Source organism: Bombina bombina, chromosome 3, assembly GCF_027579735.1.
Source record: "Bombina bombina isolate aBomBom1 chromosome 3, aBomBom1.pri, whole genome shotgun sequence".
Taxonomy (NCBI): Eukaryota; Metazoa; Chordata; class Amphibia; order Anura; family Bombinatoridae; genus Bombina; species Bombina bombina.
The window spans coordinates 791,602,881-791,618,488 of NC_069501.1; the positions used below are offsets into that span (position 1 = coordinate 791,602,881).

The 15,608-nt window shown below is 36.2% G+C and overlaps 1 protein-coding gene across 1 annotated transcript in view; it reads right to left on the reverse strand.

Moving 5' to 3' along the window:
• LOC128654044 (ATP-binding cassette sub-family C member 5) overlaps positions 1-15,608 on the reverse strand; it is a 432,957-nt gene that overhangs the window by 393,400 nt on the left and 23,949 nt on the right. The window contains exons 2-6 of the mRNA XM_053707695.1: positions 6,473-6,628; positions 2,891-3,038; positions 1,958-2,191; positions 990-1,163; positions 428-575 (exon numbers count right to left, since the gene is read on the reverse strand). Coding sequence (XP_053563670.1) covers positions 428-575; positions 990-1,163; positions 1,958-2,191; positions 2,891-3,038; positions 6,473-6,628 — 860 coding nt within the window. The remainder of the gene's footprint in view (positions 1-427; positions 576-989; positions 1,164-1,957; positions 2,192-2,890; positions 3,039-6,472; positions 6,629-15,608) is intronic.

The following is a 15,608-nucleotide window of genomic DNA, read 5'->3' on the forward strand; positions in this document are numbered from 1 at the left end:
TAAAGGGATACTAAAACCAAATTTTTTCTTTCATGATTTAGATAGAGCATGCAATTTTACGCAACTTTCTAATTTACTCCTATAATCAGCAAGTGCTACCCAGGTCTGAACCAAAAATGGTCTGGCTTCTAACCTTACATTTCTGCTTTTTCAAATAAAGATAGCAAGAGAATGAAGAAAATTTGATTATAGGAGTAATTAGAAAGTTGCTTAAAATTGCATGCTCCATCTGAATCATGAAAGAAAAGATGTGGGTTCAGTATCCCTTTAATAAAGAAAAATGATTTAAAAAAAAAAATCTGTGTTTCATGTTTAATCCATTGTTTGTACTTCCTAAAAATACTTATTGGTTAATAGCAGTGGCGCACATGTCTAGTATAATAATTATAATAGAGTTGCTTGCTATACCGTAAAGAAATTCACTGACCTTGAACACTGTATATGAAAGTATTCTCCCAAGCATACATCTTTATAAACCTGATACAATTTAAGATTTCATTCATAATCCGCACTCTTTTATCTGTGACAGCTATGCATTTTTTCCTAAAATAGGCAGTCACTTGTGATGACAGCATCTAAATTCAAAAGGAAAAAAAGTGGTAATTAAATCTCAATTATAATATCAGTATTGCATTTGATAAACTCATTTAAGTAATATCTGATGCAATAAGTAAAAACACATTCCAAAAAAAAAAATACTAGTGTACATGAAGTAAATTATATTGTACTAAGGCCTTCGGAAGAACAGCCATGATATATATGTCTAAAGTATCCTTCAAGGTAGCCAATACAAGGTACAGGAAAAAAAAAGCAATTAATAAATACATAAAACCCAGGAATAAATGAGAATGATTATTTGTCTATTATTTACTTAAAATGGTTTACTTAAAATGGTACATCCTTAAATTGTCTTCCTTTCTTGACAATAAATTACACATGAAAACATAAGACGCAAAAAGGAATATTATAAACAATATAAGCAGCCTTACCATAAATGGATAAAATAGTATATATATTGCAGAACCTAGCAATGCTGTTGGTCCAATGAAAAGAGCTGTATATACCATTCCTAAGACAGCAATAATGGGACCTGCGGCCAATGTACAGCCTATCGCTGCCACGTCAAAAAGTCTGTAACCATCGTTAGAGCACATGTTAACAAGCTGGAGAGAAAAATTGATTATTAAAAGTGAGCGAGTGTAATTTATCATTATATAAAATACGTTTTCAGGAAAACAAGAAGTACAAACCAGCAGAGAAATTACATTGAACTAATGTTGTGTTTCATCTTTTAAGTTATATATAAACATGGGGGAGTGGCAGGCAGAATATGATCTGAAAGGAGGACTGCTTAAAACATAGTAGATTTTTTTGTTTCTTGGTCTTCACTGAAAAGGAAGGTTATACAAATTGTAAGATCACACTGATGACTGGTGAAAAGCTATTTACTCTAATTTTTAAATAAGATGTACAGTTATCTGATAAATTGTCTTTTATTAAAGGGATTGGAAAGTCAGAATTAAGCTTGCATGATACAGATAGAGCAAGTCATTTTAAAACACTGTAAATTCACTTCTATTTTCAAATGTGCTTGCTCTCTAAGTATCCCTTGTTGAAAAAGAATACACACATATCCTACACTAATGGGAGCTAGCTGCTGATTGGTGCCTGCACACATTTGTTTCTTGTGATTGGCTAACTAGGAGTTTAGCTAGCTGCCAATGTTCTTTCAGCAAAGAATAACAAGAGAATGAAGAACATTTGATAAAATAAGTAAATTGAAAAGTTCATTAAATTTGTAAATTCTATCCAAAGAAACAAAATAAAAATTTGAGGTTTTCTGTCCCTTTGAGCTGAATAAAGTACCAAAACAAACTGTAGAAAGTCACATGCACTGTCTGTATTCTACTTGCAAATAACATGCCAATGAGGAAGTAAATGATGCATAAACTCTCACCTCTCCTACTGTGATATCCTTTGATTCTTTCAGTTTCAGAATCTTTTTGAAAGCCATAGATAGCACGGCTCCCTTTAGCCGAATTCCTGTTCTGTAGTTGAGAGCCCAATTTAGTGCAAAAGACCAGGAACGAATGAGCTCTGCTATAAAAATACCAAATACAAGGAGCAGACCTTTCAGAAGATCTGATTGCAGAGCTTCTGAATACTCTAACAATGCACGGATAAAAACCGCCTGTAGAAAAAAAAAAAAACAATTAAAATATAAAAATTGTTTTTCTTTAGATCAACCCTTCATTTCTTATCATTGTCTAACATATTTATGTGTTTCTATTAGCATTTAGCAATATTTTATCTTCAGTTATTGTCCTTTATGCTGCTTTTTACTCTTTATATTTATAAAAGTTATTACATATAGCACAATGATAAAGTTCAGTCTTAAAGGGACATAAAATGCACTTTTTTTCATGATTCAAAGAGAACATACAATTTTAAACAACTTTTAAATGTACTTCTATTATCATATCTTACTATCCTTTGTTGAAAAGCAGGAAGTTAAGTTCAGGAGTGTGCACGTGTCTGCATCACTATATGGCAGCAGCTTTGCAACAATGTTATACATTAACAAGAGCACTCAATGGCAGCCCTATTTCCTGTCATGTAGGACTCCAGAAACGTGCACCCTATCTATCCAGACATTTCTTTAACAAAGAATAACATGAGAATGAAGCAAATTAGAAACGAGAAGTAAAATTGGAAATTGGAAACATTTTTAAAATTTTATTCTCTATCTGAAAAATTTTTTAAAAAAAAAAAATTGTGTTTCATGTCCCTTTAAGAAATGTTATATTTTGGCTTTTTAGGTTCTCTGTATATTTTATTTGAGACACACATAGAAGTATTGTATACCCCTGTAAACCTCAAGCAAACTTACAGGTCCAATAAAGTTAGTCACCATGGTGATGATCAAAGAGAACAACGCGAGTAAAGATCTGGTCCTGCAGAAGCGCCACATAACTAATCTTAGGGAGGCTTTCTCTTTCCCGCTCTTTCTTAGCTCTTCTTCCCATAAATGTTGAAACCTTTAACCAAGCAACAATTACAAATATAGTTAGGTGTTATAAAAGCTTGTAATGCAGAAACAAACAAACCAATAAAAGAACACTCCTTATTACTTCTACAGATGCATATTTAAAATATAACTGTATTAAAAAGATTCCAATATTCTGGGCTAATAATATTTCTTTTTCGTAAACAGATTATGCTGTACATCTTTAGTATCTTGTGTTTTATCTTTTGTAAATATTTTATTTTACATTTTGTACTTGAAAGTACCACACTATACAATTTCATGTAAATGCTTCAAAATCTTCACATTAACTAAACTAATTACAAGACTTTACTGCTGTCTTGCAATTGACTAACGTACCAGTTGATTATGAACACTATCAGAATACATTAACATCTTGTTTGTTGCAAATGTTCTTCAAAGGCCAAATTTGCTCAACCACTTGCATTTTTTTGAGTAAACAGACCAATCCTTATTATAGAAGTAGGCAAAGGCTTTTGTTACTTTATAAGCAAAACTTCCAATATTTTGAAGTATGTTATTACCTATGCGGAGGCCAGTTAGGAACAGACATGTGACAAGTTAGACTTATGAAGCCTGTACTCTGCACTTCCAGTTCACAGAATTGGAAAACACATAATTTTAAAAGGTAACTACTGGAAATGGGGGAGACATAAATAATTAAATTACATTGCAAGGTGGTTGTAATACACAGAATTAAACATATAAAGGTATTTTATATTGCTTTAAATTACATATCCATATATTTCTTTCCTTTTTTATTTTTACAAAGACCAACTGAACATAGTTAGCTGAGGATGTTTACACCCTGAGTAAAAATGTATTGACTGGTGAGCAGTAGAACTGCCACAAATAAGTCTATTATCTCATTACCGTTTCTATTGCTATTAGAGCCATGTTGGTGAGGGTGCATTTAAAGGGACATGAAACCCCAAATTTTTCTTTCATGATTCAATAAAGAATAAAAAAATTTAAAAGTTTCCAACTTACTTCTATTACCAATTTTTCTTCGTTCTCTTATTATTCTTGTTGAAGCAGTATCTAGATAGGTAGAGTGCACATGTCTGGAGCATTACATGACAGGAAATAGTGCTGCCATCTAGTGCTCTTGCTAATGTATAATATTGTTGCAGAACTGCTGCCATATAGTGCTGCAGACACACGCACACTCCTGAACTTACCTTCTTGTTGTTCAACAAAGGATAACAAGAAAACAAACAAAATGTGATAATAGAATTAAATTGGAAAATTGTTTAAAATTGTATGTTCTATCTGAATCATAAAAGACATTTTTGGGGGTTTTATGTCCCTTTACGGTTTGGATATAAATAATTAAATACATTAAAGGGACACTAAACCCAAAAATTTTCTTTCATGATTCAGAAAGAGAATACAAATTTAAACAACAATCCAATTTACTTCTATTATTTAATTTGCTTCATTTTTTTTACATATCCTTAGTTGAAGAAAAAGCAATGCACATGGGTGAGCCAATCACATAAGGCTTCTAAGTGCAGCAACCAATCAGCAGCTACTGAGCCTATCTAGATATGTTTTTCAGCAAAAAATATCAAGAGAATAAAACAAATTAGATAATAGAAGTCAATTAGAAAGTTGTTTAAAATTGGATGCTTTTTCTATATCATAAAAGAAAAAAAATGGGTTTCATGTCCCTTTAAAAACAAATGTTATTAACATTACTGGAACCCAGTTTGTTTGTACAGAGCACCTTAGCATCCCTTTAAGTTAAAACATATTTTACAACTATTTCCATCAAAAATAATTTATATTTAAGTAATGTAACTTTTATTGAGCACTTACAGGTTACTGTGTCTCATGTAATAAATGTGGCAAGAAAAGAGAGAGGACAAATGAATATTTGTGTGGGAACAGGACTGCGGGAGCTGATAGACTGCTGCAGTGAGAGAGTGATGCTGGGAAGACAGATCCACTGATGTGATCCACAGATGCACGTGTGGTGCTGCAGTGACTAAATACTAAATCCGCTCCCTATTTATTTACTGTACATTTGTGTCTGCTGCTGCTGCACAATGTTATCTTAGTAAACATAGTAGTGGGGAAGATATTTTAAGTTGATCCGCTGATGAAAAGATAAGTGTGCAGGACCTACACATTTCGCATTGTCCTTGTTGGGGGCAGATGGCAAGGTCCTTATAAATATGCACGGTGAAAGCTATTAATAGTTGTAGTAGCGTTTATTTTTAACCCCTTGGCTAAAAGAAAGAGGTGCATTGTTGTGTCACCAGTGATTACAAAATGAGTCTCACTAGAGGCCTTATTAATAACAGTTACTAATGTATGAAGGGGTGCAGGGACTGTAATGGGCCCCTGGGCACTTCCTGGCATTACATGTTGGCATTACCTGCAGGGAAATAAAGAACAAGAGCAATTCCCCTGTGCAGGAGGACAACACTATGTTTTCCTTTGTATAGTTGAAGGAATGAAGAGAAATATACTGTGTCATCCTTTGTATTCATGAAGTTACAACATGTCAGAAATCAACTGCTACTGCAGTATTAGCATTTGTTTGTTTTACCAAATGAAACCAGTGGCATTCCTATGATCCCTCTCAATAACCTTCTGGTCTTACTCCTGCCTTTAGGGCCTTCTGGTCTGTTATCTGAAATGTGCATGGGGGCTTTAAAATTTCAAAAAGAAGGCAAAAGGAAGGGTTTTTGTTTGTGGGGGATTTTTTGCAATATACTTCCATTAGCAAACAATGCTTCTAGTAAAAGCTATTATTGTTTTACAGTGGCATAAGAACACATGCTGTGAGTGCCCTATGCACCAGGATATAAATACCACGTCTTCTCAGAGAACTGGCAGAGGTGTGTATTGCATCAGTGTTATACAAGCCACCTCTGACTCACAACAGTAAATAGATTTTACTAGAAGCATTTATCCCACTGGAAGTTTGTGTTAAAAAATTAAATGTACCCGTACACATTTCAATTTTGTCCGCTCTATCTCTTTAAGTTAGTTTTGGTTACTGGCCAGTTTGCTGTGAGTCTTTTAGAGAAAATATTTTGTGATTCCCTAAGTATATATCTGTACATTTGCTTTACTAAATCTCCTGGTGATGAGCTCCAATGCAACAACAAACTACTGTGACCTAGCTGAACACATCTGAGTGGTGAGCCAATCACAAGCAGCTAGCTCCCAGTAGTGCATTGCTATTCCTCAGCTTACCTAGCTATGATTTTCAACAAAGGATTCCAAGGGAACAAAGTAGATTTTGCAATATAAGTAAAATGAAAAGTCTCTTTAAATGGCATGCTTTATCTAACAATGAAAATGTTATCTTGACTTTCAGGTCCCTTTAACCGGAGAAACACAAACATTATACTGCTAAACAATGCAATTTACACTAAATAAAAACTTTATATTTTGAATATTTTTTTTCACCTTCGACAATTCTCTTCAGAGGACTCTTGAGAAGGCAGACCCCAGAGGTCGTTCATCTGAAGTTCACATAACCTGTTAGCTTTCTTCGCAAGTGGAGTAATCCAGTTAAGTGTCATGAAGGAAAACAAGCCAGCATTATCAATAGGGTGATCATGCCTGTTAAATGAAAGGTCTTAATTAAAGGAAATATCAAGATTTGCTTTATTTTAATCAAAAATACACATACACAAATACTTTATCTATAGAAATTTAAATCTCAAGTTAATGATATTAAAGTGAAAGTAAATTTACTAGTGGAACAAATAAAAGGGACTTTGAGTCATGAAGTATAAAATACTTAATGCTGAAAATGTGTTTATTTGCCTGAAGCGTTCGTCGCACTGAGCTCCTCAGGCAGCTCACGGCAGAATGTTATTTTGCTGTTAGGTGATCTTAGCCAATAGCGTCCTAGCTATCTGGCATAATGTCAGCTGGCCCGCACGGCTATTGACTAAGAGGTGGAAAATAGACAGGTGGAAAAGTGGTAAAACAGCGTTCTGCCGTGGGCTGCCTAAGGAGCTCAGTACGGCGAACACTTCAGATAAATAAAGGAACTTTCAGCATGAAGTATTTTATACTTCATGACTGAAAGTCCCCTTTATTTGTTCCACTGGTAAATCCTAGCGTTTCACAATCGCTAGGATTTACCATCACGTTAAAGTACTTTTTTTATATATATATGCACAGTACATAGTCCAGCATTGCAAAAGATTTTCAATAAAAAAAAATGTAAAATTAAAATGTTAATTTTCATTATTAGACCTCAGGTAATACCCTGGTGTAGATCCAATAAAATACATTTGTAAAACTAATATCTCACAGAAAAAAAAGCTTGCCACAAATTTGCAACTCAAAATTTGCACAGTTCAGAAGTTGCAATTTTGTTCCATTATAATTAAAGGAGTTTCTTCAATATCATAACTGTTTTCTTCTTCCTGCATTCAACGAGTTCCACTGTCTAGGATATCAAAATCATAAAAATCATAAAAATGCTGTCAAAACCTTTCAGAACAAACTAATTAAATCAGGAAACACCATATATAATAAGCAGTCTGTAAGACAGCTATAAGGTTGACCATCACAGAGATACTTGAGAGACAATAAAGTCATTATGAATTCTAGTACCCAAAATTTTGGGGAAAAATCTCAATAACACCCCTGGAAAACCCTGAAATAGCCAGAATCAGCCAATGGTCAGCCTCTTGTCCTGTCTGAAAGGTTTCTGAGCTATCTCTTGTTCTATCCAGTAAAACTATTCTGATATAACAAGACATAGAAGTGAATATTCTAAATTCAAAAACCGTTACATCTACGCTGTCAATTATAAAATGGCAGGAACCCCACTAATGGGTGAGAATGGGTGAAGTGATGGTCAACGAATTTCAAACATGATCTCGCTTTTAAATGAGGCTCCTTTATAACCTGCAAAGTGTTGATGAATCTAGCCTAGTGTCTTGAGCCGAACCTGATAACACCAGGCAGTTCATTCAATTCAAATGAAATTAAATTACTGCTGCCTGGTTAAAACAGAACAGGTTGATCACAATAATAATGCAACTTCGTTTTCTTGTTTGTAGATATTGCCCAAAAGCAGTGACACATCTACTGCAATTAAAAAACATGCTAAAAAATGTGAAGAACTACAATTTTAAAATTATATCATACCAAAGTGTTGCTTTCAAGGCAAATACCTCCCAAAATGCACGTTTTGTGTAATTATAGTGCTTCTGTAAGAACTACTTATAATGGGATAACACCATCTGCAAACAAATATTCAATATGCACGTGTTTGTTTGTATATGTGCATATGTGGGGTAGAAAAATATCACTAGAGTTTACTAGTCAGGGTTAAAAGTTACTAGCTCATAGAGAAAAAGTTACTATCCACTCAATGTTAAAGGCTTCCGTATTTATCAACTCTTAGAACATTTTTCTCCCTTACTTTTACATGTATAGTAAATTCTTCATTTCAATCATTTAATATTGAACTCTTTTACTCTAGTTTATAGTTGTGATGTATCTGACAGTTTAATGCCTTTACTTCCACTGTGCCTTTGGTGATAAATAGAATTCCTGGATTTGCAGAAAGCTGTTGAATATATGAAACTAGACTGTGTGAATGAAGATGATTTGTATGAAGAATTTTGTTGTAGCAAACTGTATCAAATTGTAAAATAAAGTATTTTATTCAGTAACTACTGTATAATTTGTCAATTTCCCACATGAAATCTGTCTATTCCTTAATTTCCACTAGGAAAATTTGTTTAATTTTACTCAATTTGCTGCAATTTCTTATTTGGGACTAGTGGACAAATCAAAATTATATATACTGTACATGCTAAATCATATGAAAAAAATTAGAAACCTGCCTTCGATCAGTGATACAAAAACAATAATTTTTCAAGACTCAGGAATAGTACCCCAGGACTGGCCACTCTTCAAATAGGGAAAAAGGGTTGATCCAGGAAGCGATAGACCAGTTAGTCTGACACCAATAGTGGGGAAGATACTTTAAGGGATTATAAGGGATTATATTGAACAGTATATTTGTGTATACAAGATTAGGAGTTCAAATCAGCAGGGTTTTATGAGAAATAGATCATGTCAAACTAATCTAAGTAGATTCTACAAGTAAGTAAGTAAAATATAGATATAATGGAATCAGTTGATGTGATATACTTAGATTTTGAAAAGGCGTTTGATACAGTGCGAAATGAGAGATTAATGTACAAAATTAAGGGACTGGGAATTGCTGAAAATGTTAGCTCATGAATAAATAACTCGATTAAAGACAGGGAGCAATGAGTAGTAGTAAATGAATCATACTCAGATTGGACAAAGATAATTTCCCCAGGGATCAGTACTGGGCCCTGTTCATTTTAATATTTTTATTAATGACTTGGAACAAGGATTATATAGCAACATCTCTATTTTTGCAGATTATGCAAAGTTGTGTAAGGTCATTAGATCAGTGCAGGATGAAATTTCTTTACAGAGGGATCTGCAAAAATTAGAAGTATGGGCAGGTAAATAGAAAATGGGATTTAATACGGGAAAATGCAAGGTTCTACATTTTGGAAGTAAAAATAAGCAGTCAATGTATTATTTAAATTGGACTACACTTAGTCAAACAGAGGTGGAAAGGGATTTGGGAGTAGTAATAGATAACAAACTAAAGATGGGTGCACAATGCAGGACAGCGGCATCCTTCTAAGGCTAATACGATACTACCATGTATTATAAGAGGCATTGATTCAGGGAGGAAAAGCATAATTATGTCACTATATAAATATATAATTTTATTACAAGACCAGAGACTCCTATTTTGCATTCTCTTTCTTTACTACTTCAATGCAGCATTTAAAAGTACAAGAATAACATAACATTAGCTATTAAAACAGCATAGAAATTAAGGAAACACAATAAGTAGCTAAGGAGAGAGCTAACTTATAGCTCCAAGAAAAAAGTGACCAATCAGAGAAGGAATCGTGTCCATAAACTGTCCAATAAGCAGTCAAACCTCCTCTTTCTTTTGCTGCTCAGCTTAGTCTTTTTCTCCAGTTTCTATTCTCCTGCGTATGGACAACATTTCTGCGGTGCAGTATCTCAATCATTTGGGAGGGGACTTGTCCAATATCACCAAAGATTTTACTCATCTTTGTTTGGACAGGAACATCTCAGTCAGAGCAGAATACATTCCAGGTCAATCGAATTCGGCTGCGGACTGGGGATCTCGTCATTTGACAGATTTCAGCAACTGGAAGTTGGACAGGAGTCTTTTCCTCTCTATCCAATCTCTCAGGGGTCCCTTTTGTTTGGATCTGTTTGCATCCAGGACCAATTTTCAGATTCTTTCTTACTTCAGCTGGTGACCAGATCCAGAGGCAGCAGCCATAGATGCTTCTCTTCATCCATGGCTGTCCCAGGGAGTTTATGCATTCCCTCTTTTTTCAATGATTCCGAGGACAATTTCAACTGTCCGCAGGGATCGCCTATGTTTAACGATTGTGACTCCTCTTTGGCCAACACAATCATGGTATCCCTCCCTTTTGGAGATGTCCATCAATCTTCCAATTCTACTTCCTTGTCTTCCCCATTCTCTCACAGATCCGGAGGGCAATTATCACGATCTAGTTCTGCAAGTTTCTCTTCTCCTGGTGGCATGGACGATCTCAGGAGACCCTGGACTCTCCGAGGCCTTTCGGATGGAGCAAGATCTCTCATTCAAGAGTCTTGGCCCCCAGGTACTCGTAGATGCTACTTTGCCGCTTGGTCTAAATGGACTAGCTGGTGCTTGCAAAGGAATCTGGATCCCTTTTCTTCAGATTTAACTGATATTATTAATTACTTGTCTCATCTTTTTGATTCAGGTTTAGCTTATAGAACTATCAACGTTCATCGATCAGCCATTTCTGCCAGACATAGTTTGGTTAATAACATTTCTGTAGGTAAACACCCTTTAGTATGTAGGGTTCTCAACTTTCTGCTAAACTCGCTACCCTTCTTTGTCTAATTTCTTTCAGAAGAGTTTCTGATGTCAAGGCTTTAGATTGGAACTCTAAACGGTTTTCTCCTGAAGGTGTTACCTTTTTTCTTTCTCGTAGAACTAAAACTCTTTCCACATCTATATTCTATCCTTACTTTCCCTCTGAGTCTTCCCTTTGTGTGGTTGAATGTTTAAAATATTATGAATCTAGAACTTCATCTTTTAGAAAACCTTCTAATAATCAACTTCTAATTTCTTTTATTCCCCCTCATGCTCCTGTCACGTCTACTTCCATAGCGAGATGGGTTAAATGGGTTATGACAGAAGCCGGGATTGATATTTCTTTCTCAGCTCATTCAGTTAGAGGTTTTGCTGCTTCAAAAGCATTTTTAAAGTCTGCTCCTCTTCAACAAATTTTGAATGCGGCAGATTGGTCTTCAGACTCTACGTTTAAACAATTTTATTTCAGACCCAATCAACATGCCTCGCTTAACTTATTTTCTTAAATTGTTTTATTTACTAATGTGCTTTAAACTTGCAAAATAGGAGTCTCTGGTCTTGTAATACAATTCCGATTATCCTAGTATTATGAAGGTATAATCTAGATTTTATTAAAGACACAGAGACGAGTATTTTCCCACCTCAATTTTGTATGATACCCTCCCGTTTTAAGGTTTATATATTATTATTGATATTTTTTGTTTTAACAGTTTCCAGCTGAACGGAACCCTTTCCTTATGTCAGGATTCTGCCTTCTGCTCAAGAGGATTCCCATCTTGCAAACATTCCTAGACCAAGTTCATCTTCTGCAATCAATTTCTTCTCGACCAAGTTTCTCTCCAATCAAACCTACAGTTGTTACATATATGTTTTGATTTTTTGTTTAGGACTTTTTGGATTCTTCATGGTTCTAAAAATGTTTCCATTTGAGAGCATCAATCAAGAAAGAGGAGGTTTGGCTGCTTATTGAACAGTTTATGGACACTATTCCTTCTCTGATTGGTCACTTTTTTCTTGGAGTTATAAGTTAGCTCTCTCCTTAGCTACTTATTGTGTTTCCTTAATTTCTATGCTGTTTTAATAGCTAATGTTATGTTATTCTTGTCTTTTTAAATGCTGCATTGGAGTAGTAAAGAAAGAGAATGTAAAGTACTCGTCTCTGTGTCTTTAATAAAATCTAGATTATACCTTCATAATACTAGGATAATTGGAATTAACAGATAAGAGCTAACCGGCACTACAATTCAAAAAGTGGGAAAAACTTATCAAATAAAAATATTTTTATAAGATAAGGTGCTAATCCTCCAAAAAAACAATTAAATTATACAAAAAAGAGAAAGTATGGCCGTTTACAGCACTATTCCCTACTGATAAAACATAGCCTTTAATTATAAATTAAAATTATTAACAGAAGGTAATATCACATCTAATCACCCTGCTCACATACCACCCTCCCACTGGGTAAGGTTATATAGTACTGAAAAAAGCAGAGTGAATAAGAAAATAAACAGAAAAAGTTAAAAAAGAAAGCATCACACTAATCCCAAAGAGTCCTGGCCGATATACTGGAACCTCGGCATCAGGTGGGATAGTGGAGAGTTCAGTTGCAGAGCGGCCACTCCATTTGTAAGCTTCATGTCATTGTAGATAACAAAATATATTTAGAAACAAAGGCCCTGTTATAGTGAAACTTTTAAATGTTTTGAAATCTAATTATAAAAACACATTATGGTTTTAAAACAGTTCTAGGAACTAGTTTCTGAGTAATGCCATATAATTATTTATGCAAAAATATGCTAATTAGCAAAACCCATTGTTTTTTTTATAGAAACATTTAACCCCTATCTGAAAAGCCTAGCTCTGACACCACACCTTCATGTATGCATTGTCAAAAACTGGAGCCACTGCATGATTAATAATAACAGTTAAAAATAGAACAATCATTGTGTGAACTCTGTACATTATATTATTTGTGAAGTAACCTGTGATAAGCTGTGCCCTTAATGGCTTTCATACTAGATGAACTGGAAGGGACAACTGAGGGTAGAAACTCAAAACATCAATTACATTATTTTAGTTCCAACATACAGTGTACTAGCCCAGACTTTAAAATGGTATATACTGGTAGAACTCATGGGCAGAACTACCATTGGTGCAGCAGGTGCAGTTGCGCCAGGGCCCAAGTGCTGGGGACCCATAGTAGTCAGTCTATACATAGCAGTGTGCAGAATATGCACAATTCTAATGCAGGGGAGCCTTTATTAGTGCAGGTTGCAGGTCCAACTATTTATCCTCAATATCATTATACAGAGCAGCATGTATATTACTATTGCTTACTACTGAGTTACCTTGGAGTGGCCCAAAATATGTTTTGCACCAGGGCCCTCTGTTGAGTAGGTTCACTACTGGTAGAAATATAGGTCCTTAGGACATTCAGTGGCCAGCTCTCCACAAATGCTCCTTTTTACAGTAAGTAGAACCATGTATTCTTTTAAAGGGACATAATAATAATACAAAATTTATCTCCATCTAAAAGAGAATGTTTCATAATGTAATACTGATGTATTACTGTTTCTGTGCTAAATAAACCAACTTTTCAATTTTGATGCTGTCCCTATCAGTTAATGTGCAATGGAGTCCTAGAAACCAAATGCACACAATCAGGCACTTCCAGTTAGGCTCACCTTAAAGTTAAATAGCTTTTAATTAAAGGGACAATCTACCTTTTTTTCTCACCTTTCATTTATCTCAATGATCCCTTTTACCTGCTGTATTAAATAGCTTACAATTGCCTTTATATCTGTATTTGAAATAGCTGGTTCTGCCTGTCATATCCCCACCTATACTAAAATGTTCTCTATGTAACTATTGACTATAGAAAAGTTTTGTAAACATATCCAGTGGGAGGTAGGAGAGATAAGTACAATAATGTTAATTTGTAGATGTTCTTTCTGATGGTCCTGATGATCAAAAGTGCTGCATGGAGGCGATATATTAAAAAGGGATCTGACACAATGTCGAGAATGTCTGCAAAATATTCAAAAGTCCTGACATTACTGTTTAAAGGCAGCATTATCGAGAGCCATTCTACTATACATCGAAATAAGTGGGTATGGTGACGAAATATTCCAACTAGCATTGAAACGTGAAGTAGAGGATCCATTTTAAATATATAGCACCGAGCCTAATAAATATACTTATGTATCTCTAAACTGATATAACCCACCACCACAAACTAACATTACTTAACCCGTAAACCGCTAATAGCCTATCGCAATACACTTCCTTACCGATTAACCCCTAAACTGCCAATAGCCCACCACAATAAATGTCCTTCCTAATCTATTAACCCCTAATCTGCCAATAGCCCACCACAATAGACTTCCTAGCCTATTAACCCCTATACCACCATAACCCCCCCATCGCAAACTACCTCTACACTACTTAACCTCTAAACCACCACAAACCCAATGCAAACACTGCCAGGTGCTGAACCAAAAATGAGCCGGCTCCTAAGATTACATTCCTGCTTTTAAAATAAAGATACCAAGAGAATGAAGAAAAATTGATAATTGGATAATAAATTAGAAAGTTGTTTAAAATTGCATGCTCTGTCTGAATCATGAAAGAAAAAAAATTGTGTTTCATATCTCTGAGGGGCAGTATATGTATTTACGTTTAAATTATATAAATTTTCCTGTATAATGCAGATTAAGTATTGTATAGATTTTAAACATTTTTTTAAGGGAGGGGGGAGAGAGAGAGGGAGAGAGAGAGAGGGGGAGAGAGGGGGAGGAGGGGGAAAGACAGGGGGGAGAGAGGGGGGAGAGGGGGGGAGGGGGGGAGAGAGGGGGGGAGGGGGGAGGGGGCAGAGAGAGAGAGAGAGAGAGAGGGGGAGGGAGAGAGAAAAGGGAGAGATAGAGAGAGGTGAGAGAGAGAGGAGAAAGAGGGGGGAAAGAGAGAGAGGGAAGGGGAGAGAGATAGGGGGAGAGAGAGGGGAGAGAGTAAGAGAGAGAGGGGGGAGAGAGAGGTGGGGCAGAGAGGGGGAAAGAAGGGGGGAGAGAGGGGGGAGGGAGAGGGAGGGGAGGGAGAGAGAGGAGGGAGAGAGAGAGGCGGGGAGAGGGGGAGAAAGGAGAGAGAGAGGGGAGAGAGAGAGAGAGAGAGGGGAGAGAGAGAGAGGGGGGGAGATAGAGAGGGAGGGGAGAGAGAGAGAGGGGGATAGAGGGGGGAGGGGAGAGAGAGAGAGAGAGGGGAGAGAGAGAGGGGAAGAGAGAGAAAGTGAGAGAGAGTGGGGAGAGATAGAGGGGGGAAGAGAGGGGGGAGAGAGAGGGGGGGAGAGAGGAGAGAGAGAGAGGGGGGAGAGAGGAGAAGAGAGGCGAGAGAGAGAGGGGAGAGAGAGAGGGGGAGAGAGAAGAGAGAGAGAGAGGGGGGGGGAGAGGGGGAGAAAGGAGAGAGAGAGAGAGAGAGAGGGGAGAGAGAGGGGGGGGGAGAGAGAGGGGGAGGGGAGAGAGAGAGAGGGGGATAGAGGGGGGAGGGGGGGAGAGAGAGAGGGGAAGAGAGAGAAAGTGAGAGAGAGTGGGGAGAGATAGAGGGGGGAAGAGAGGGGGGAGA